At 52.7% G+C, this 20,565-nt stretch overlaps 7 protein-coding genes across 7 annotated transcripts; 3 read left to right on the top strand and 4 right to left on the bottom strand.

Annotated features, from left to right (window-relative positions):
* Positions 1-850: 850 nt before the first annotated feature.
* BKA58DRAFT_111342 (galactosyl transferase GMA12/MNN10 family-domain-containing protein) lies at positions 851-2,282 on the bottom strand. The gene is made up of 2 exons (XM_046163934.1): positions 1,670-2,282; positions 851-1,616 (listed from the first exon to the last, which is right to left on the bottom strand). The coding sequence occupies exons 1-2, from the start codon at positions 1,890-1,892 to the stop codon at positions 988-990; spliced, it is 852 nt and encodes a 283-aa protein (XP_046030019.1). The 5' UTR covers positions 1,893-2,282; the 3' UTR covers positions 851-987.
* Positions 2,283-2,328: 46 nt separating this feature from the next.
* Positions 2,329-3,663, top strand: BKA58DRAFT_111336 (uncharacterized protein). Its single transcript, XM_046163932.1, has 3 exons — positions 2,329-2,535; positions 2,582-2,653; positions 2,703-3,663. The coding sequence occupies exons 1-3, from the start codon at positions 2,448-2,450 to the stop codon at positions 3,590-3,592; spliced, it is 1,050 nt and encodes a 349-aa protein (XP_046030018.1). The 5' UTR covers positions 2,329-2,447; the 3' UTR covers positions 3,593-3,663.
* Positions 3,664-4,336: 673 nt separating this feature from the next.
* On the top strand, positions 4,337-7,295 carry BKA58DRAFT_111338 (uncharacterized protein). Its single transcript, XM_046163933.1, has 5 exons — positions 4,337-4,976; positions 5,034-5,127; positions 5,184-6,011; positions 6,070-6,451; positions 6,508-7,295. Exons 1-5 carry the CDS (start codon positions 4,691-4,693, stop codon positions 6,958-6,960), a joined length of 2,043 nt encoding a protein of 680 aa, XP_046030017.1. The 5' UTR covers positions 4,337-4,690; the 3' UTR covers positions 6,961-7,295.
* Positions 7,296-9,680: 2,385 nt separating this feature from the next.
* BKA58DRAFT_378809 (uncharacterized protein) lies at positions 9,681-11,307 on the bottom strand. Its single transcript, XM_046169746.1, has one exon. It carries the CDS (start codon positions 11,012-11,014, stop codon positions 9,890-9,892), a length of 1,125 nt encoding a protein of 374 aa, XP_046030016.1. The 5' UTR covers positions 11,015-11,307; the 3' UTR covers positions 9,681-9,889.
* Positions 11,308-12,793, top strand: BKA58DRAFT_378807 (mitochondrial deoxynucleotide carrier). Its single transcript, XM_046169745.1, has 3 exons — positions 11,308-11,645; positions 11,718-11,770; positions 11,818-12,793. The coding sequence occupies exons 1-3, from the start codon at positions 11,613-11,615 to the stop codon at positions 12,698-12,700; spliced, it is 969 nt and encodes a 322-aa protein (XP_046030015.1). The 5' UTR covers positions 11,308-11,612; the 3' UTR covers positions 12,701-12,793.
* Positions 12,794-12,807: 14 nt separating this feature from the next.
* BKA58DRAFT_466771 (uncharacterized protein) lies at positions 12,808-13,831 on the bottom strand (the record flags this gene model as incomplete). The annotated part of the gene is made up of 1 exon (XM_046175030.1): positions 12,808-13,831. Exon 1 carries the CDS (start codon positions 13,354-13,356, stop codon positions 12,808-12,810), a length of 549 nt encoding a protein of 182 aa, XP_046030014.1. The 5' UTR covers positions 13,357-13,831.
* Positions 13,832-14,465: 634 nt separating this feature from the next.
* BKA58DRAFT_111310 (uncharacterized protein) lies at positions 14,466-20,029 on the bottom strand. Its single transcript, XM_046163931.1, has 6 exons — positions 19,825-20,029; positions 19,624-19,703; positions 18,102-19,570; positions 17,583-18,050; positions 15,216-17,294; positions 14,466-15,164 (listed from the first exon to the last, which is right to left on the bottom strand). The coding sequence occupies exons 1-6, from the start codon at positions 19,938-19,940 to the stop codon at positions 14,589-14,591; spliced, it is 4,788 nt and encodes a 1,595-aa protein (XP_046030013.1). The 5' UTR covers positions 19,941-20,029; the 3' UTR covers positions 14,466-14,588.
* Positions 20,030-20,565: the final 536 nt, after the last annotated feature.

Here is a 20,565-nt window from a genome sequence, read left to right as displayed (position 1 = left end):
AGAAAACCAACCATATGAAGCGACATGTGCCGCTCCTCCTTCCTCAGGTTGCTACCGACTATCTATATAGCCACCCGTGGGTGTCTTCGCCTCCTCAACCTACCTTCCTACACCCAAGCGTGGCCGCAATATTACCAACATCATCTAAGCGCCTTCAAATGTTCTCTAAAAACTTCAACTTGGATCTGATGTGCAGCTCTTCCAGAATCCCGTTCAACCGTACGATTCTGACGTAGACTCCTTCGATCGCATCTACTCAAAATCTAGAGAAGCCAAAGGCATGCGCTGCGGAAACCTTAAAACCGGCTTGGAGATGCCATGGTTGGAGCCAGTGTGGAATGAACAATCCTATGCTATTGGCGAATGTGCTTGCGCGCACAAACGGAATAGCAATAGCGCTTGGACGATTCCTTGGGCTATATAATGACTACCACACTAGTTATTGCTTCTATACATCCCTACTCTGGAGCGTTCTCCAAAAGTACCATGGTTCTGGTGCATGTGTGACTGAGAGAACCGAGATCGATTGCCATCATGGCTGCGTCTTTTGTCCTGGCTTTTGAGACTACGTCCATGGAAGATGTTCAAAAGTCGGTCGCATACCGATTCCAAAGAACTGCAGTCATCAACATAGTACATTATGAATCGATTGAGCTGCTGAAATGATACGTCGCTGTTGCATGACACACCAAAAGTATATTGGGAACATTTCATAGTAATATCCGTGCCCCGGTGTTCAACAACCTCTCATTACTCATCAGCCATGGCGTCCGAAAGACCAGAGGAGCACAGTCAGACTGCATATACACGAAGTGGCAAGACACGAGTGGACTGCATCGCGTGGAATTAGAAATCGTTAATGATGACGCATCGTCGCTGTCGAAAGACCAACAGCGAGACCGAAGATACACGGCAAGAACATCGACCCTGGATATTGTGTACATCCTTAAACTCCAACATGTCCGAAACCTGTCTCATAGCGTACCGTTAATAGAATTGCTTCCAGTCTCCCCAGATGATATCACCTTCGTACTTCTTCATAAGCTGACCCGTGGGATCTTCGCCCTTGACATGTGCCCATGCGCCGGCGAAATGCAAGACGAACTTGCCTGGCTTCCACTCGCCCTCTTCATTCTCGAAGCAGGGTATGTCCTTTGGAAAAGCGTTTAGCCTCGACTGGGGCGCCACGACGTGTCTGCCGGCATATGGTTGCTCCTTGAGCAATTGTACCATGACATCTTGTTCGCTATAACTCTTGCTCTCGTGGCTCTTCTCAGATTCTTCGCGTATTTGGAGTGCGCGACGGACAAATTCGAGCGATCGGTCGTGTGCGCGGACGATGAAGGATCCGAGATTCAGGCCGTTGCAGTCGTGTGTAAGGATGTAGTCGACTTCGTTCGCATTTTCGGCTTTTTCTAGCTCGTCTCTGATTACGTCGGCGACTGCGACTCCAGTATCGGTGATGAGCGTGTCAAAGTCTAGCCACCATATCCAGTCGTATTTGTTGGTTTTGACCAGCCGCTCTACCATGTCGAACTTCCAGTATACAGGGCTACGCGGCTCGGAGTGCGCTTCAAAGTCGGTGATGAAGTCGTAGCCGTGACGTCGCGAGTAGTCTATTCAGTCTATGTGTCAGTTTTATCACATTTTTCGACAAGGCCAGGCTTACGGTCTTTGTTCTTGAGCGACAAGTGGAGGTAAGATCTCTGATCCGTGACAAAGGTCATAACGGCGATCCGCAGATGCTTCTTCTCTTCCTTAGCCGGAGGTGGAGGTGGTGGTGGAGGCTCCTCATGGCTCGGACCTTGACTGAGTTGCCATCCCAGGAAGACGAGGAAGACAAGCAGGACAAGGAGCGACGGCGGTATCTGTCGCGCTGAGCGGATGAGCATGGTTATGTCGAGCGCAATATGCCTAATGTGTGGAAGGGGTGGAGGAATAATCTCGCTGCAGCACCTATACAGCCGCAAAGGACATAATTATCGTGAATGGTAGTACTCGGGATGGGAGCCAAGCGTGCGAGGTGCGCGGGATTGGATGCGGGACAGAAGGCCAAAAGGGAGCCATCGGGCCATGGTCGAGAACATGCCCGGATTTCAGCTGCGGAGGCGGCCGCGTGTCCAATCCGGGATGGGGCCAGCGGAAGCCAAAGGGTCGAATTTGAATTTCGTTGTAGACGATTGATTGCAGGTACATCCAGGTCAGCATCTCTCCGAGTGGTCGATACGAGATACGGCGGGCACCAAGTGGAGAGCGTTCGGCCCAGGAACGCGGTGCGGTGCCTTAGGTGACCTCACACCCCGCTGGTCAGGGTTCAAGCTCGGACCACGATTGCCCCAGCCGCTCTATTACCAGCCATCTTTGTCTACTTGGATACAAACATGACCCTCCACACTAGTATCGAACCAACACTGACATCACCACGACCTCTTCCTCACTGAATCATCATGTCTGCTTCTAGAGGAGGACGTGGCGGCGGCGGCGGCGGCGGCGGCGGGCCACCCAAGGGCCAGTTCCTAAATGGTGTTTGGCACTGCAAGTCACATCACTTGAAGAAATGAGCATCACTGACGATGATTAGGCGACTGCAATCCCCGATTACCAGCAGTACACTTCGAGACCAAGAAAGCAGGTCCAAACAAAGGAAGATGGTGTATGTCACTCTTCTCTTGCTCTCCAGCTAGCTCTCTAACGCGCACCAGTTCGTTCTTGCCAAAAGCCTCAGGATTCAGAAGATCGATGCAAGTTTTTTCTCTGGGATGATCAGGCGCATACTAGGGAGCAGAGCGCTCTCGCAAACAACTCTCGCACCGAATCTGGCCCTGCCAATCCAGCTCCCACCAACCCGGTCACGCCTTCCCGACGCCCGCCCTCTCCTCCACCACCTTACACTATTGAAACGACCCCGGCCGCATCAAGTCGCAAGCGAACACGACCTAGCAACGACGATTTCGATGATGAATACGGCCTTGGGCAGGTTAACGACGATGATATGAATCAGGCCATGGTCGAGGCAGAGACGCCGAGCAAGGCTGCGAGGACGACCAACTTCACGACCCCTGCACCAAAAAGACAGAAGCTCCCATGGCAGATGGAGACAGGTAGTAGCTCTAGAAACAATGGACTGCAGACGCCCCAAACCGACCGGAGATCCCCAGGAGAAAATCCGTTCGCACCGAGACACCCAACACCAAGCGGCGCTCTTTTTACTCCTTCATCCAACGTTGATGCAAACGAGCACCATCAGACCGCAACCCCGTCAACTTCGTTTGACGCGACTCCCACTCCAAATCGGTTCAGAAATGCAGTGAACGAGGACGTTGTCAAGGACGTCTTCGACTTGCTGCAAAACAGTAGCACACGCCTCGCAGACTCTACCGAGAACGAGCTCAGAACTCTATTAGCCCGTCACGCCAAGAACACTGAAGGATACAAGAGAGGTCGCGACGTCAGCCGTAGCACTGTCAAGGCAAAGGAAGCGAAGATTACGGAGCTGACATATCGCATCAATACACTCGAAGCCGAGCTCGAAGCGGAAAAGGCCATGGTCAAACATCTCCAGTGGGAGGCACAACACGAGTCCGACACCTGATCGCCTCGAAGTACACGATCCCAACACTCGACTTGCGCTCCACAAATCAACCACAACAAGTCTGCAGGTTTCATCGGTCATGTACTCCAGTAGAGCACATCACCCACGTCCATGATGTCACTGAAAAGGCCCACCCCCAGATCACACACTGCATGTGTTACCGAAGTGGTGGGCTGCCCCACTGTTCCCGTCGTGCTGCGAAGCATGGCTCACCACACTTGCATCCTGCGCGAAGCCAACGCATCCGACGCGGATTGCATGGTACGCCTGAGGTCGGCTGCGTCGGCTCTTAAAAGGGGCTGTTGGGCGTTGCCGCAGGTCCCCATTCACGAAGACACGTTCTATGAAGGGACTCAATTTGCCCCGTGCGGTGGTTCCTGAGCACGCCATCAGAGTTTGCGATTTTCCATAAGCACTTGGATTGCTTGAATGGTGAGCGCGAAGTCAACGCGGATGAAGGAGCGATCGTGACGTGACAGCCGCGGCGGAACCGAGCTACGCCCAGCATTGGCACGCGGAACTCGGCATATAGACAGAATGCAATTCGTCGGAAGCCTTTCGACCCCAACCATCTTACGTACGCCAGGCCTTTGCCGAGGAGCCTTTCTCCACACCCTCCCCGGCGGAAGCTTGGCTATCAACGGTGGCCTCCGCTAGTTCACTGAAATCCATGTTCTTGCCCCATGAGGTTTTGTGAATTACCAGCAAGAAAAGCCATCTTGCAGGAAAAGCTTGTTTTGTGTCATGGTGATTGCTAACGTCGGGGTTGCCGTAGTCGTACCCCGGTGTAGGATCGGGTGGGTCAACCATGCGAAGTGAACTGGGAAATGCAGGGAAATCGCAACCCATTACCAACATGAACCGAACGTGGGTTTGAAGAGATTGGTACGATCTTGGCGGACGTAGTGGGGTGTTTGCCCTGAACAGGATACAAAGGTAGTTCACTTCTCAGATCTTATGTCGAGGCCAGCCCTCGTTTCACCCTCTCCTGTAGAAGGGTCAATTTGGGATCGTTGCTCCATTCCCGGTACTTCCTTTTGTTGAAGCCCAGCTTTCCATACCCCACCTCGACTGTCGCTTGAAGGTGGTTTGTACAAGATGGCGATGCGATTTCTGCGAAAGATAGGCAACTATCTCGCGCCTCAAGCTTCGAAAAGCGAAGATGGCCGTGACCAGTGGCCCTCAAGAGCAGCCTTTCTGCTCGCTGCCATGGGCGGTTGTGCAGGACAAGGAAACTTGCTCAGATACCCCAGTGTGCTATACAACAACTATGGCCTTCAATGGTTCATCCCATATCTTCTGGCCGTTTTCCTCATTGCTATACCGGCGCTCATCCTGGAAGTGTCAATTGGTCAAGCGTACCGTGGTGGTACTGTCATTGCATGTAAGACAGCTCGTGTGGCGATTACGTATGGAATGTCAGCTAATCATCTGCCGCTAGTCAACAATATAAACCGTCGTCTCAAAGGAGTCGGTATGGGGCCTGTTATCGTCAGTTTCCTTGTCGTCCAGTACTTTACTGTTAACTTGGCATGGTAAGCAATGCTTCTATGCAAGATTGACGTCTCGTCTTTACTTACATTGTCACTAGGATCATGAGATACTTCCAAGAAAGCTTCACGAGCCCCTTGCCATGGGAAAACCGCATCGAGGATTTCTACTACAAAGACGTTCTCCAGCGCGGAGAAATCAACGAGGGAAGCCTAACACCGGATGGCAACTCCGTAGCTTCATTCACCGGTTATCCCAACGGAGCTCTGATCGGCTCAACTGTCGGGTGGAGCATCTTTGTATGGTTTCTCATCTGGATATCCATCTTCCGTGGAGTCGGCATGACCGGCCGCGTCGTATACTTCACGATGGGACTACCCATCGTTACCACCATCATCTTCGTTGGACGAGCGCTGTCTCTTCCCAATGCAAGTGAAGGTGTTGCTCTTGTTTGGAGAACGTGGAGAAGCGACCAACTCGCCTCCGGTGTCGTATGGCAGACGGCTGTTGGCCAAGTCTTCTTTTCCACTGGCATCGGCTTCGGATACTTCACGTCATACGCCAGCTACAACACAAAACACGCCAACGCTGTAATGGACGCTTGTCTTATCTGTGGTAGCAACGTGCTATTCGAAAACTTCGCTGCATTCGCCGTCTTTGGCGTTGTAGGCTTTCTCGAAAGGTGGCCGCAGGACGGTGAGCGACTCGGCGCCTTTGTTGTGGGTTTCTTGACACTGCCCGAGGCGGTGCTACAGATGCCTGGAGCGAATTTTTGGGCCGTGCTCTTGTTCTTCACGCTCATTGTACTCGGTTTCAGTTCGGCTTTTGTCATGCTTGACGTTGTTGTCACGCTGATCTGCGACTCTGGCATGGTCAAGGCTTCGAGACCTGTCGTTGTTACTGCGCTGACCGTACTCTCATTCTTGATGTAAGCAATGGCTTTCCGCTTACTGGATGAGAACTGCCCACTGACTATAACAATCTAGGTGTCTGCCATATTGCACAGAGTTCGGGTACTACCTTCTCGATGGTATTGATCGCTGGGTCAACAATGTCGCTCTAATCTTTGTCGTCTGGAGCGAAGTATCCAGCGCTACGACCGTGTACCGATGGAGAGACATCGTCGACCAAACCGGCCTGCTCGCCTTTGTCATATACAATGTTGGATTCTTCGGCGGTCAAGTCTTTGGTATTAGTCTTGCGCATGGCATCAGCCGACCTGGAGCAGGCGCAGGTGCTGGTATCGGTTTCTACTTCCTCATGGCCATGATCGCTGTTTCCGTGGCAAGAACTCCCGGCGCGCGAGCACCTTCCTTCTGGGATCGGAACGCTTTCATTCGGAAGTTCTGGTTCCTCGCATTCTACTCGGTAAGTCGCACCAACTTTACGATTCTGGTATTCCAGTCAACTAACAGATAGGGCAGGGTAACCAACTCCGCCGCGACCTGAACGTAATCGTCGGCCAGGGCAAGAACTGGAAAATACCCGCATTCATGCCATTCCTCCTGCGTTATCTCAGTGGGCCCGTCCTCGCCATCATCTTTTCCTTCGCTTTCCCGGAATTCCACACCCTGCGATACGACCCAATGATGATTGCCGGATTCATCTTGTCCATAATCACCATAATCGTTATTCTGCTCGGCTTCATAATGCCTCGATACTATGATGCTTTCATTCCCACGGAACGCCGTTACGAAGGAACTGAGCCGACCCTACCGATGGAGACCAAGGGCGAACTTGCTGGCAGGCCCATTGCTGAGGTGGCGAGCGCTGAGCAAGGGCACGGCGTCATGAGAGACTCGTCTTCAGGGCAAGAGATCGATGATGACAAGCACATCAAGACGACTGGCTTGAAGAAAGCCACAGCAGGGACCTAGGTTTCGTTTTCTTTTCTCGCAGGCGAGTCCTATTGATGGGCTTCGGGCGGCGCTGGCAGCGTCGCATCTCCTTGTTTCTTCGGGCGGTAACTTCCTTCTAGTGCAGCGTTTGCGACATTCGTGGAAAGCGACCATCATATATGCTGAGAGCCCAATACCCAGGGCCCAGATCATGCCAAAGCAACCCGACCATGCTGTCTACAGCACATCCTATGCGACTCTGCCGACTCTAGCCCTGATGTTTTTGCCCTCGCTACTGAAGTACTGCTGACAAACTCCTGCCGTGCATCACAAAATCTGTCGCGATTTTTGAGTCGCTCTATCCTTCATACTACTTACCATCTGGAAGTTCTGCGTCTAGGATTTGAAGATCAAGATACGTGCGTACGGAAGATCGGGCTTCTAGCGCGGTATCCTGCATTCTTCGACGCTAATCACGCAATCTGAACGTTCCCACTTGTATGGACTGACATGTTCTAAGCCACATTGTTCAGTTGGGAATGAGCGGTTCTTGATGATCGATTGTCTATCGAGATTCAGGTCCATGTTGCATCCTTCTCTTATCCAATCTTCCCCGAGTCGAAAACACGTCGCATTCACTCTTTTATCAGTATGTGCGTTCTTTAATGAATCATGATTCCCTTTTGATGATATCCACACATCAATAGACATTCTATTCCATGTAGCCACTTCTTGGCTCTCACCTGGGCATGATATTTGACTATTTCTCCGAAGCTACCTAGGTATTCTCGCAGCACACCCATTCTCTTAAACGGGGAGTTGCTTCGCAGAGGCCCTATAATCCCAAAAGGTTGCTATTTTGAATTCTCGTATTTCGTGCTGGCCTTCAGTTTAGCGCTGAGAACCTCGTGTGCTAACCTCCCATCTCTCATTATGTCGCTACCTGACAAGCCCTTCGGACTAGGGGCCGCAGCCATATCCTGATCCTTTTTGCCTGGATTACGCATGAGGAACGAGCTATGCATTGCAGCAAGCGATTTGTTAGTCCCTAGATTACTACCGCTGTATGTCTTGTCGCCGCCCCCATCTTGTGGAATTCCCGCTTTGCCGTGGCCTCAACCACCACCCTCGCCATCATATTCATCTTCGGCGACCACCTCATCATCATCGCCATCTTTAATGTCGGTATCTTTTCAGATAATTTGACATCGGACGGAGTAGAGTTTGACTGACTTGTATCGGTCTCATTATCTCTTGGGCTCATCATCGTCTTTATCTTCGTCTTTACGCTTTTCATCTTCATCTTTTTGCTCACCTTTATACTCCTCGCTCTCACTTAGGGGGAATGTGGGATGAAGGGCTTCAGTTTACATGTCTTGTTCCAATTCAGATCCAGGCTCAGTCTCTGTAGCACTAACCTATGTATCAGATTTATTGGAATGCAAACATTCTGATTCAATGTGACCTCGGGAATTATTGTGCGGTGCTCAGAGCGTACAGAAAGCCTTACTGGGTACGACCTGAAGATTTACATCTTATTTCAGACGTTTAGTATAGTATGCGATCTAACCTCTATTTCGCTGTATACAAAGCACGTAAAATATTTTGACTGTTTGGCCATGCCTGACCGGTTGCGTTAGAGGCTGACTCGTGTCGCATCTTACTGCATTTACGCTATTAAATCTTGACAGCTTAATAGTACCTAAGGCGATGTACGCTTCAGCCCGTACTAAGGTATCCTATAATGTGCATTTCAGGTCCTGACAACCCTAAACGTACACAACTACAGTTACTCATGAAAAGACTTCAGACTCGAGCGCCAAGCCCAACAGAGGAACGCGACACAATGTCTGTTTAGTGATGGCCTACTTGAAACTAGCGTGATAGACCCTAAATTTCTCTCTTATAGTCCTGGCTGCATGAGTTACCTCGTACTCTCCCCGTCTTTCCCCATGCTCTACCGCTTGAACACTCCCGAGGTCCAACCAGCTAACAATAACGGATACGGAACGTGCAACCAACACACGATTGCTCATGTAAGTACCGAAATGCTACGCCGCAGTTATGTAAGAGCCATTTACTTTGCCAAGCTAACATCAACAGATTCAAGCGCAACACTGCCGAGTCCCCACTTTTACGCCTACCTGGAGAAATCAGAAACCACATCTACGAACACGTTCTCGGCCAACGCACATATGTCCTTTGGGTATATTCCTTCAAAGCCACATACACGCGTCCAAACGACCTCGCTCTCCTGCGCGTCTGTCGCAAGGTCTACGACGAAGCAAAGCTCCTTCCCTTCTCGCTCAATACATTTTGCCTTCCCCATTTCCTCAAATCATACCACACTCTCATGCTGGGACTTGATGCAAACGAACGTCAGGTCATCCGCACGGTTCGCATAACGTTCTATATCAGAGAAGCCAAGAGCCTCGTTGCGGATCTGCATGAGTGCAGGCTCGATTCTTTGTCGCAAGTCTTTCTTGCAGTGCGGTCTGTACATCTGCATGTGGGCGGGGGGGATTTCGATCCGACGAGATTGGACGAGGCAGCGATGTGTATTGGAGGGCGGGTACAGAGCGGTCTGAGCGAGGGTGTCGACCTGAAAATCACTCATGCTAAATATTGATCAGGATATCGTGGTGGAAACTATCATTGATTGTGCTCAGGCCGGAGCACATTACCCAGGAACGGCGAAGAAGTTCCACATTGCGTCATCACGCCGTCTTGATACTGACGATGCATTGGAGTCAGATAGTAATCAAAGTCTGTCAAGACTTCATCTCTTTCAGCTTGCAGGATAGATCTAATTCTGCAGTCGCAGGGAGCGTGAGGAAGTCAGCCTCCGAGTTCATAACTCGAGAGATAGGCTTTTCCTGACCGTTGAGTGAATGCGATACAAGACCGAAGTCCTGAAGCACAGCTATATCAATACTGCGCAACCTGACCTGAATCCCCCACCCCAACTTTATTTGACAGCATGCCTAACCACACCCTCAGCGACCCATTTCCCCTCAAACTTCTCCTCCAGAACCCTCAGCTTACTGAAGAAAACATCATCATCCACATAAGCACCCTTCAACCATCGTTCACCCTTTGTAGCATCGAAAGCCCTCCTAGCATGCAACACCCTCCTATTATCAAAGATAACACACTCGCCCTCATTCAACCTATACTCATAAAGGTTCTCTTCCGCACTAAGTAGCTTTTCATAAGCATGCGAAGCAGCAATGAACGAGCGAAGCGACGTGGAGTTACCGCTGCCAATACGCGCTTCGAACGGGCCCTGGAAAGGCGGAGACCAGTTTATACGGCGGATAGCTAGGTTGGCGGGGTCGCTGTAATGAGGATAGGCGAATGTCTCAATCACCGGACGGGTGAAGTGGTAATGGTACGTCGGGTGGTGGTAGTGGTATGTTACAGGAAAGGTACATAGCGTTCTGAAGTGGCCCTCGGATTGCCGCCGGAGTTGATGTGCTGCAGCGAAGGAGTCTGAGAAGAAGGATTCGCCACCAGGTGTGCGGGCTCGGAGAGAGTGCAGGAGTTGCAGATGCGGGGGGTTGGATGTGTAAAGCAAGTCCATGTGGAGACCAAGGTAGTCGGGCGTGTAGGCTATGTTTTCGGCTTTGGGTTTTGAGCGGACGTCCCATGTTCGGCCATAGAAAGTGTCTTTGAGGGTGCCGATACGGGAGGCGAGGGCTACGACGGACTCTTCAGATTCGGGCACGTTTTTGATGAAGAGGAGGCCGTAGCGGTTCAGGTGGGTGAGGGCTTCGAAGAGGGTTTCGTCTTGGGACATGTAGGTGTCGTAGTCGAGCCATTTGTTGTCTTTTACGATCCTGTTCTTGTCCCAGAACACTCTGTCATCGTGTCTCACTCCACCACGTAATTCAATCTCGGTATTGAACGCGCGTCGTAGCCAGTCGATGGAATGCCGTGTGCGGTGCTCTGGGCCGAAGCCTTTGACGTCTGTCTTCCATTGAAGCTCGATAGAGACTCCCTTCTCTTCATCAACTACTGTCTTGCAGCTACCCTCTAGATCTTCTGGGATATCTGAGGTCTGAAAGCGCTTGTTCTTGCTGTCAGGGTCCATGCATTGAGTACACGTGCAGCTGTCACGAAGGAACGCAGCGTCGAAGATCTTGGACTTTCCATCGATATTCACCGCGATCCTCTTCGCTGGGCTACCGTCGAGCTGACCAATGTTCGATTCATCATGAACTAGAAGTTCCTGCTCTTTCGATTGTCTCAATTCTTGCTCCTGTTGCTGTTGCAGCTGTTCCTGGCGTTTGGTTGGCCGAAAAGGGCCATGTGTAGCGGGGCTCCAATCAGCATGCTCGGCCGGCTTAGGTGATCGCCAGAACGAGTTGAAGAAGAAACGCCGTCTCTGAACAGCAATCGTAGTCCTGCGGGAGATTGTGAGTTGCGATCTCAGACTCCGTAGCGGTATTCTAGTGGTGATGGTCGAAGACATGGTCGGTCGCAGCTGATGGCAGTGACGGGACACGGCGGGGTTGCTTGCTTTTCAACGTCAGGGAGCGAACGTGGTGGAAACAATCAACCCGTAAACCGAGGTCTCTATCTACCCTTTGCCCGGCACATTTGCAATCACAGGTGTCCTACCGAGCATCGGCGGTGGGTAGCTAATAACGCGCGAATATAGCACGTGTCCCAATCGACGCGCTGGGCGCATGTCTGAGGGTGTCGCACAGCTGAAGCATGAGGTGGGAGCTTGTCTATCTTCACCGTTTACCGACACGGCATGCTGGCAGACGCAGGGCTAATATGACTGATAGGGCTCCCAGCGACAGGTTGTCGTCGCAGGTGCGGTGGCAGGTCTGGTGTCGCGGTATGTCCAATCTCCCTTGTTCGCGCACATGTCTGACATTGCGACAGCTTCGTGATAGCTCCCCTCGACGTCATAAAGATCCGCCTGCAACTCCAAATCCACTCGCTCTCCGACCCGTTCAGCGTGCGCAATGTCCAGGGACCCGTCTACAAAGGCACATTGGGCACCCTCAAACAGATTCTTCGCGAAGAAGGTGTCACGGGGCTATGGAAGGGCAACATACCTGCGGAGCTTATGTACTTGACGTACGGTAGCGCCCAGTTCTCTGCCTATACATACATATCGCATTGGCTAGAGACCATTCCGCCGCCATATACGCTTCCCAGCTCAGTCGCCAACTTTCTCAGCGGGGCTAGTGCGGGTGCTGCTGCTACGACCGCGACGTACCCGCTCGATCTTCTGCGCACGCGCTTCGCCGCCCAAGGCAAAGATCGCGTCTATACCTCCATCATCGAGTCTGTGAAGCACATCGCGCAGCATGAAGGGCCCAGAGGCTTCTTCCGCGGCCTCGGCGCAGGCGTGAGCCAGATTGTGCCCTACATGGGCCTCTTCTTCGCTAGCTACGAAAGCTTGAAGCCCATAACCGCTTCTTCTCCCATGCCACTGCCACTCGGAAGCTCTGATGCCGTCGCCGGTGTCATCGCGAGCGTTCTCTCGAAGACCGCCGTCTACCCGCTTGATACAACACGCAAGCGCCTGCAAGTCCAAGGCCCGATGCGTGAGCGGTACGTTCATCGGAACATACCAACGTATACCGGTGTCATCAGCACCATCGCGCATATATGGAAGCATGAAGGCAGACGAGGCATGTACCGCGGGTTGACGGTCAGTCTATTGAAAGCTGCGCCAGCCAGCGCGGTTACGATGTGGACGTACGAGCGGGCCATGGGCCTCATGCTCGCTTTTGACGAAAAGCACAAAGACGACTGAACTTTGGATTTTTAGTATGCATAGGTCGGCGTTGAGATACCAAATACTCCTTCATAGACTTCATTTGTCAAATCAAGCTACATTACAACTCAACCTCTTCGCAGAGACTACGTCAAATTTCCGAATTCCCCCTCTCTACTCGTCCACGTAACCTTCATCATCGGCTGCTCTAGGAAATTCTCGACAGCCCTCTCCGTCGTCGCTTCGCCCCACTCTCTCCGTCGCAATGTCTGCTGTAATATGAAGGCCAGATCTATATTGTTTACAGCTAACCTCAACGTCTCGCTCTTGGATCCTAGTATCACGAACTCTAAATATAGTCGTGGGGCGTCGCGGGCAGTCATGTAGAATGGTGTCGGCAACGGCCCTGGTGGTGGACGCTGATCCAAGAGTGGACGAGCGTGGGAGACATTTCTAGTGACGCATGGATCATGAAGAGGTGGTGAGGGGTCGCTTTGAAAGTTCAAGGCGTTGCTACGCCTCGTATCGAAGTCGGGGTATACATTGCTGACATCCTCTTCCAACTTGGCGAGTTCTTCTTGCGTCTTGATGTTCTGATTGTTGAGTAGCCTGTTCGTATGGCTTAGTTCCTCTATCTCTTCTTGGTTCTCACGGGCGAGAGCCTCGAGAGCTGCTAGACGCGCGTTTGCAGACATTACACTCTAGGATACTCTGACGAGCCAGGGGTGGGGTATCAGAGATATGGTAGAGATGATCGCGAAGCTGGTTTTGGATCATGCATGCTGGATCTATTTATCACCTACCACAGCATTGAGGATTGGAGAAGTCAGAGTGAGGTATTGAACTGCTAGTACGTGACTGCTGAGAGGATGTAATCTGCGTCCCTTCCTCAAAGCTACAAATGAACATTGTAGCGTGAAGTCGAGCTGCGCAGTCTGGGAATGTACTCTTCATGGAAGGACCCGCAAACGATGTTGGGTACGATTCGATATAAAAGCCCCGCGGCAACATATGCTGCTTACGCATGGACAACGACTCCACATACTGCTACGTAGTCAACCCCACAGTCTCTCGTCCTGACGCCGAATGCTGACATTACTATAGTAAAACTCAACGCACACATCTGTATTCCCCACTCTTACACCAAACCTACCCACAGCAGCGAGTTCGCATTGATTCAAACAACGAACTACACTTGAGTCGACAAAACTCCGAAACGACACTTCATATCATGCCGAATCAAGGCTGGATCTGTAAGAACTGCGGGGAGTGAATTATCACAATGAATGGTATTGCGAGGAGTGCACTCAAGTCCAGGAACGAACATCAAAGGAAGCGGACATTGGAACATAGAACGCAGTTGGAATCGACCAAACTGCACACCTCCCACAATCAGTTGCGCAGTGTATCAGGAGTAGTCGACAGCGTGAAAATCTATCCGACCTCATGCCACGTTATGCTGAATTGTTCAAATTGAGAAAGAATGTGTGATTTAGTGGAAGATAGAAAAACCAGAAAGCATGATTCAAAGATGAAAATAGAATTCGCAATCCTACTAAAACACGAAAAACTGGATATATAGATGGGAACAAAGAGTCGAGTCGGGTTATCGTATCCTTAATAAACGCCGCCAGCGCCCATCTCGGAGAGAGACAGGGGGGAGAGAGAAGAAAAACCCCCATAGTCGTGCTGTGCAAAGGCACGCCTTATGCTGCACTTACCGCCCACCCAGCCACCCTTCCAAACGCGTAGACGCGCAAAGTTGAAATGGAGGCCAGAATGAATCCGTAGAGAATCAGGCCTTTTCGTCCATTCGCATTCTGGCATCCAAGCCCCAGCACATCACACAAAAGAACGCCAGAGACGCAAGAACTTGCGTTGCCAACCACCCAACCGCCTGCTCTTTGCAAACTGAAGGATAAAGCGCTTAGTCGAGACTGTCTGCGCCGTCCATGTCCACATCTTCATTATCAGCCACCTTCCTGGGCTCTTCGAGATCCTTCTTGAACGCTGTCTTCTTGGCGTCTACATCGTCCCGGCTGAGGTCCTTCATCCAGGTGTTGTTCCTGACGAGAATCTCTTGAACCCTTTCTCTTCGCTCGTCGTTGAGCTTCTTGTACTCTTCAGCCGGCTTGGGAACGGCCTCGCTGAGACCCGCGCGCACGGCGTCTGGTTGCAGGAAGTACTGGACGCCACCCGTGCCGAAGGGTTCGCTGTTGATGAAGGTCATTACGTAAGCGGCGGGGCTGATTGAGACTGTGATTTTGTCGCTGTGCTTGACGTGGTCGAATCGTTCTTCCTCGGTGAGATCTTCGGCTCGAGCGAGACGCTTCTTGAGGTACGGGTAGTTGACACGGGAGAGGTCGACTTCTTCGGTGGGTTCCACAGCCATGTACGAGGCGACGTATGCTCGCCAGCGCTTAATCCGGTCGAGCGTGTTGAACTCAAAGGTCGGGTCATCCTTCTTGAAAAGACGGACGTGCGCTTCCATCTTGGTAGGATTCTGTAGCAAGGTCAGTACATGATCATCGGCAAACACGTTATCTCGACTTACGTAAGTGATGCGGTAGGTGTCAGCGTCCTTGGCGAACTTCTCGACAGCCTTGCGATAGCTAATTTCGTTCTTGTGAGTTGTGGTATCGTTGACGCGATCCTTCCTGAAGAGGTTGTAGATATCAAGGCTCTTATCCTTGTTATCATGGCTCACGACAGCAAGCGCGAACCGAACAAGCGAGCTCAGGAGCCTGTCGAATGAGTACAGCTGCCACCCAATCTGCAGGTAGTACCTTCGTAGTGTCTCCTCGATAAAGTTCATCTCTACTTCGCCAGAGATTTGATCTTGGAACATTTCGAGAAGCTGCTGGTAGTAGTTCGCTGATGGCGATGTGTCCTTGAAGAAGTCGTCGGGCTGCTTGTCGAGCATCTTGAGCTTCTGCGCTGCCTTTGGCTCCTTGGCCCGCGCGATGACTTCTCGTACCTCCTCTTCGCTATCCTTGAGCTTCAACAGCCTCTCGTAGAGCATGACAAACATGCGGAAGAAGCAGTAGATGGAAGCGTTGGAGTACATGTTGTACTCTACGCGTTGGTAGGGCTCTTCGTGCTCGAACTCTCTGTCGCCGAAAGGCGTGGGAGCATCGGTGTATTCTACCCATTGCCTCTCTGGCCGATCTGCGCGAGGATTGGAGTTTGAGCTGTCACCAGCAGCCTCCTCGTCCATAGCGGATGCATCGGGAGTACTGTCCCGGCTCGCCGACGCAACACTGTCTTCCTTGTCCTTCCGCGACTTGTTGTTGGGATCAAGAACGTTGCGGCGGAGGTCCCCCTTCTTCACTTTCTGCGACCGTTGGGAGACATCATCATCTGGAGAGGGCGTATCCTCGCCGGAATCATTGGGCGTATCGCGCGGTGAGGTCTGTACCCGCTGCTCGAACTTGGCAGAATCGATACCGAAGAAAAGAGGAACAAATTCTTTGATAAAAGGTACAACCTTTGCAAAGTCGGCACTGTTGTTGTTGTCCGCAAAAGTGAGCATCAATCGAGCCACGTCGAAGAGTACTTCCTCATCCCGGAAGGAGAAGGCAAACTGGTAGTCTGGCTGCGATATCTCTTGGATCTGCTGGAGGCGCTTCTGCTCTTCGTATCTGACCTGGATCTCGTTCGTGAGGGACTTGGGCTGGAACTGTCGCTTGTCGGCCTGCTTGACGGTGATGCTCTGGTGATCCAGCGACTTCCAGAAGATCTTCTGGGTCTGATCGCGCCAGACCTTTTCCCATTCACGCTGAGCGGCCTTCCAATCCTCGAGTTTGGTCTTCAAGCGGTGGAGAAGTACGGGAACAACGCTCCAGGGCATTTGGAACAGTTCCTTAATCACGTCCTTTCCTCTGTCACGGCCATAGATCTTCATAATGACACGCTTGTAAATCGTCTCGCTCTGTCCACCAAGTCCAGGCGGCAATGTGAATCCCTGTCTGTCCTCCGGCTTCATCGTGAGCAACTGATTGGCAATAGGCTCCAACTGTTGGATCGTGCGGCTGCAGGCCTCGATGTTGAAGTCATAGTCATGACGCTCTTCCTCGATTCTGTGTAAGCCCTCCTCGAAAGTGTTCTTACGATGGGCGACGAAACCAGAGTCCTCGGAAGCCCAGGTCGGGTGGGATGCCCACTCATCGTTCAGAACCGATCTGCAGAGTTCGTCGCGTCCACTACACACGCGTTCTCGTTCGCGCCTTGGCAGCAAGCGATAGCTAGGACCAAGGCTCCGGCAGTTCGATAACGAGACACGCGAGTTGACAGTCTTGGGGCGGGACTTTTGCTGCTCTTCGTCCTCGCCCATGAATTTCTTGAACCAAGCATAGAGTTCCTGATTTCCGCCGATGAAAGACCCGGCGCGATACAGTAGTAACTGCTTATCGATCAAGTCTTGCGAGTAAAGGTTGCAGAGCTTCAAGAACTCATTCATCGTATTCTTGTTTCCAATGAACTTCTTAACCCGGTCAAAGAAAGCAAGCTCATCCTGGCTGGGTGTTGTGGTGGTCGTCGGTGGCATTGGCTCAGGCAGCGCAGGAGTCAGAGTGGGTGATACTGGCGGCCCATCGGGAATTGCCTGCTTTGCGCCATGTCCGGTCTTTGCGCGCTTCAACATGTTAGTGGATGATACTTTGTGGTCCTCGATTGCATTCAAAGGAAGACCCATTTTCATCTCTGGTGCGAAGAGAGCTAAACAGTACCCCACCATCAAACATAGTGATGACAGTCTTGATGACAATGTTTGCGATTTGGTGGGGTTGAAATGGGAATAGAATGCGACCAAAGAAAAGAATTGAAAGGGTTGGGACAGAGAGCCATGGAGATGCACGTGCCTCTATAAAGAAAAACAACGTGACCTAACCCTGCCCGTTATAGTGTAGAATGATGTACGTACCTTGTTGACATTGCCCTGGTTGTATCCGCCCCGAACGTTGGAGGTTGGCAGTTCTTGTGACATGGGCGCGGGCATGGGCGCAGCCACAGGTCCTTGTCGCTCGCGCTTCCTCTTGTTGTCGCGGTTCGCTGTAGGTGTAGGTGCGAAGTTGCCCATCGGAGGCAATCGAGATGTATCGGCGCGTCCGGGCGTTTGTTGGTTCGCGGCGGCTCCGTATCCTGATTCACCCCGAACATTGCTGAGCATGACTGCGTCCTCTGCGGCGTTCTTGGCAGCCTGCTGTTGTGCTCTATGTTGAGCAGCGGATTCCGGAAGGAACTGCTTGAAATCCTCGAGGAGATCTGGCGCGCCACCAAACAGGTGGGTGACTTGGGCGTATACGTCCTGAATGGGCTTCGACTCTCGCTGATACGTCTGGAGTATCTCCAGGAAGTTTTTGTAGATGTCTGGGTGAGCTGCGAATCGATTCTAGGGTACTGTTAGCGTTCTGGTCCTCAACCTCAAAGTGAAGGATGTTACCTTGATCTTGTTCACGTAGCTGATTGCATGGTTGAACTCTACGGGCCCTCTCTTCTCGGCTGCTTGCCCACCCATCTGTGGGAGCTGAGCAGCACCGTTCATGGCCTGTCCTTGTAACGAGGCACCCGGATCAACGCTAGGTGACATCATTGAGCGGCCAGTAGCTGCAGATACTGCGTTCTGTAACTGCGAAACGCCTCTCTGCTCTTGTTGGTGGGCTAGCGCTGCAGCTCCAGCAGGGTCAGGATGAGGACGCGACGTAACCTCTGGCGAATGCGGTGCTGGGCCCTGCTGTCCTTGTGGCCCATACAAAGGCCCTCCGAGAGTACGATTATTGGGCGAAAACATCGATTCTTGACCCTCAGGGCCTTGGGCCCTCTGTTGCTGAGGCCATGGGCGTCCTTGAGCAGTCTCGTAGTAAGTGCTCTCGTGTTGCGGGCCGTTGTTGCCGTTGACAGCACCGCTGCGAGGCGGAGAAAGCGGCCTCGGAGCGGGCATAGTGGACACCATAGTGCCCATGGGCGTGGTTACCCTGATAGCGTTTGGATCACCGTTGGTGCCACACTCGATCTTGTAGCCGGGTGGCAGAAATGTGTTGAAGCCCTGGATCAAGGCCGGATTGCCCGCAAACAGTGTCGAAACCCTCTCGATGACGCCTGGGGTATCAATAGCACCACTCTTGAAGTCCTTCATAATGTCGAGGAAGCGGTTGTACACGTCGGGGTGGTCGGCGAACTGGACCTTGACCTGGTCGAGATAGCTCAAGGCGTCGTTGAGGATCGGCTGCTGTCCCTGGCCCATAGCCATGGATCCTGGAGGGCCAGCAAAAGGCATCAACATCTGGGCCTGGGTAGGTGCCTGCACGGCGTGCTGCATACGCGGTGTAGTCTGCTCATGCTGCGCAGGCGCATTTCCATACATGGGGCCTGCGTTGGGGCCACCCATGGGCGGCGCAAGTGGGTTTGGTCCGTTCATGGGTCCAGATTGGCCGAGCAGACCGTTCGGGCCGTGGATAGTTCGCGTCGATGGTGCGACTGCCACTGGCTGGTGTATTTGGATCGGCCCAGAGTGGTTCTGGTGCGCAGCGTGCTCCCGCTGCTGTCGCTCGTGCAGGTCGCGGTCTCGCTGCTCTGCCTCGCGCTTGACGATATCTTCCTGCTGGTGCATGGCATGCGACTCCATCTCTCTGTCTCTGTTTTCGCGATCGCGCATCTCGCGCTCTCTGTCGGCGTTGGCTTGCTCCGAAGTCGGCATGTGCTGTTGCTGTTGCTGTAGGGTTTGCGAGATGCCCGGTAACGAGTACGGAGGGGCTTGCGGGCCTTGGTGAGCTTGCGCTCCCGCGTCTGACGATGGCGGTCGCTGGGCGGACATGTGGGGCGAGGAGTGCTGAGGTTGCGCCGTCAGCCCGGGAAGTGTGGGGAGGTTCTGGTTGTGGGCTGTCGCGGCGTTTGACGAGTAATAGCCGCCAGCTGTGATGAGGTTAGCAATGCGAACAGGCGCGTCCTCCGCCTTTGCTACGTACCAGATGGTGGAGGGAGTACTGGTCCCGGACCCTGGGCGGGTGACGCATGTGAGGGGCCCTGAGGCGTCGCGCTGTTTGGTCTATCATCGGTCTCAGAGTCAGCGTGAATCCAATCGAAGGGTGGTGAGAAAAGGAGCTCGCAGGCGTCTTCGCTCATTGTGTCGGTCTGCTGTGGGCAGTGTGTAGGAGGCGAGTACGCACCCATAGGGACCCAGAGGCCGTGGCGCCTGGCCTTGACCCTGTTCTGTTTGCTGCTGGCCCTGTCCAGCTGCGGCCGCTTGTGCAGGCGGCCACCCGTCGCGATGCGCTGGATTCATGTCCTCGGCGTTACCAGGCGTGCCGGCGATAAGGGAGCTTAGGGGACCAGGTCGATAGTCGCGTTCTCGTGTGTTGAGCGGATCAGACTCTGCTGGAGCTCATGGGAGGCTCGTTCCTTGGAGAGGGGTTTGTTGGGTGTTGTGTGGTTCGCAACTGGAACTCGGTCGCCCGCTGTTGATCAGGAGCAAAAGCGCGGCTGGAGCTGGCACGGGGGCCCAAGTCGCGCGATTCGGGCGTCGACAGAAGACGGGACAGCGGTAGAGATGTATGCGACAGGCTCGAACGAGTCAAAAAGGACAATAGCGAATGGGCAGGCTGGTGATGATGCCTTCGCTATCGACCAAGGTTCTCTGTCAGGGACCACTGAATATCGGTACAACTGTAGGCCCGAAAGGCGGTGGGTGGCAGAAAATCAGCGCGTCATCTAGCCGAGCCACTCGGCCGTCAGCCTTATGTGAGATGCCGCATGCCGAAACCACTGTCACCTTCGTTGGGTGTGGTATGTTTTCACTCAAACCTATGCCAATCGCTCACGCGTCTTTTCCAAGCTGAAGCACGAAAATATGTATTCACTGCACATGACTTCGATGGAAAGTCAACTCAATCCCGCTCACCCATCCCTAC

Source organism: Alternaria rosae (assembly GCF_020736505.1).
Source record: "Alternaria rosae strain MPI-PUGE-AT-0040 chromosome Unknown BKA58scaffold_2, whole genome shotgun sequence".
NCBI classification, from domain to species: domain Eukaryota; kingdom Fungi; phylum Ascomycota; class Dothideomycetes; order Pleosporales; family Pleosporaceae; genus Alternaria; species Alternaria rosae.
This window is presented reverse-complemented; position numbering and strand designations above follow the sequence as displayed.

Bases quoted from the DNA above. Each gene is read 5' to 3' on its own strand.
- BKA58DRAFT_378807 (XM_046169745.1), top strand. From the start codon at position 11,613: ATGTCTGAGGGTGTCGCACAGCTGAAGCATGAG. The intron at 11,646-11,717 runs GTGGGAGCTTGT...TATGACTGATAG, and splicing joins TCGCACAGCTGAAGCATGAG to GGCTCCCAGCGACAGGTTGT. The intron at 11,771-11,817 runs GTATGTCCAATC...ACATTGCGACAG, and splicing joins GTGGCAGGTCTGGTGTCGCG to CTTCGTGATAGCTCCCCTCG.
- BKA58DRAFT_111336 (XM_046163932.1), top strand. From the start codon at position 2,448: ATGTCTGCTTCTAGAGGAGGACGTGGCGGCGGCGGCGGCGGCGGCGGC. The intron at 2,536-2,581 runs GCAAGTCACATC...GACGATGATTAG, and splicing joins CCTAAATGGTGTTTGGCACT to GCGACTGCAATCCCCGATTA. The intron at 2,654-2,702 runs GTATGTCACTCT...AACGCGCACCAG, and splicing joins TCCAAACAAAGGAAGATGGT to TTCGTTCTTGCCAAAAGCCT.
- BKA58DRAFT_111338 (XM_046163933.1), top strand. From the start codon at position 4,691: ATGGCGATGCGATTTCTGCGAAAGATAGGCAACTATCTCGCGCCTCAA. The intron at 4,977-5,033 runs GTAAGACAGCTC...ATCTGCCGCTAG, and splicing joins TGGTGGTACTGTCATTGCAT to TCAACAATATAAACCGTCGT. The intron at 5,128-5,183 runs GTAAGCAATGCT...CATTGTCACTAG, and splicing joins TTTACTGTTAACTTGGCATG to GATCATGAGATACTTCCAAG.
- BKA58DRAFT_378809 (XM_046169746.1), bottom strand. From the start codon at position 11,014: ATGGACCCTGACAGCAAGAACAAGCGCTTTCAGACCTCAGATATCCCA.
- BKA58DRAFT_111310 (XM_046163931.1), bottom strand. From the start codon at position 19,940: ATGAATCCAGCGCATCGCGACGGGTGGCCGCCTGCACAAGCGGCCGCA. The intron at 18,051-18,101 runs GTAACATCCTTC...ACAGTACCCTAG, and splicing joins GCTACGTGAACAAGATCAAG to AATCGATTCGCAGCTCACCC. The intron at 17,295-17,582 runs GTACGTACATCA...AACATGTTGAAG, and splicing joins ACCAGGGCAATGTCAACAAG to CGCGCAAAGACCGGACATGG.
- BKA58DRAFT_111342 (XM_046163934.1), bottom strand. From the start codon at position 1,892: ATGCTCATCCGCTCAGCGCGACAGATACCGCCGTCGCTCCTTGTCCTG. The intron at 1,617-1,669 runs GTAAGCCTGGCC...TAGACTGAATAG, and splicing joins GTCGCTCAAGAACAAAGACC to ACTACTCGCGACGTCACGGC.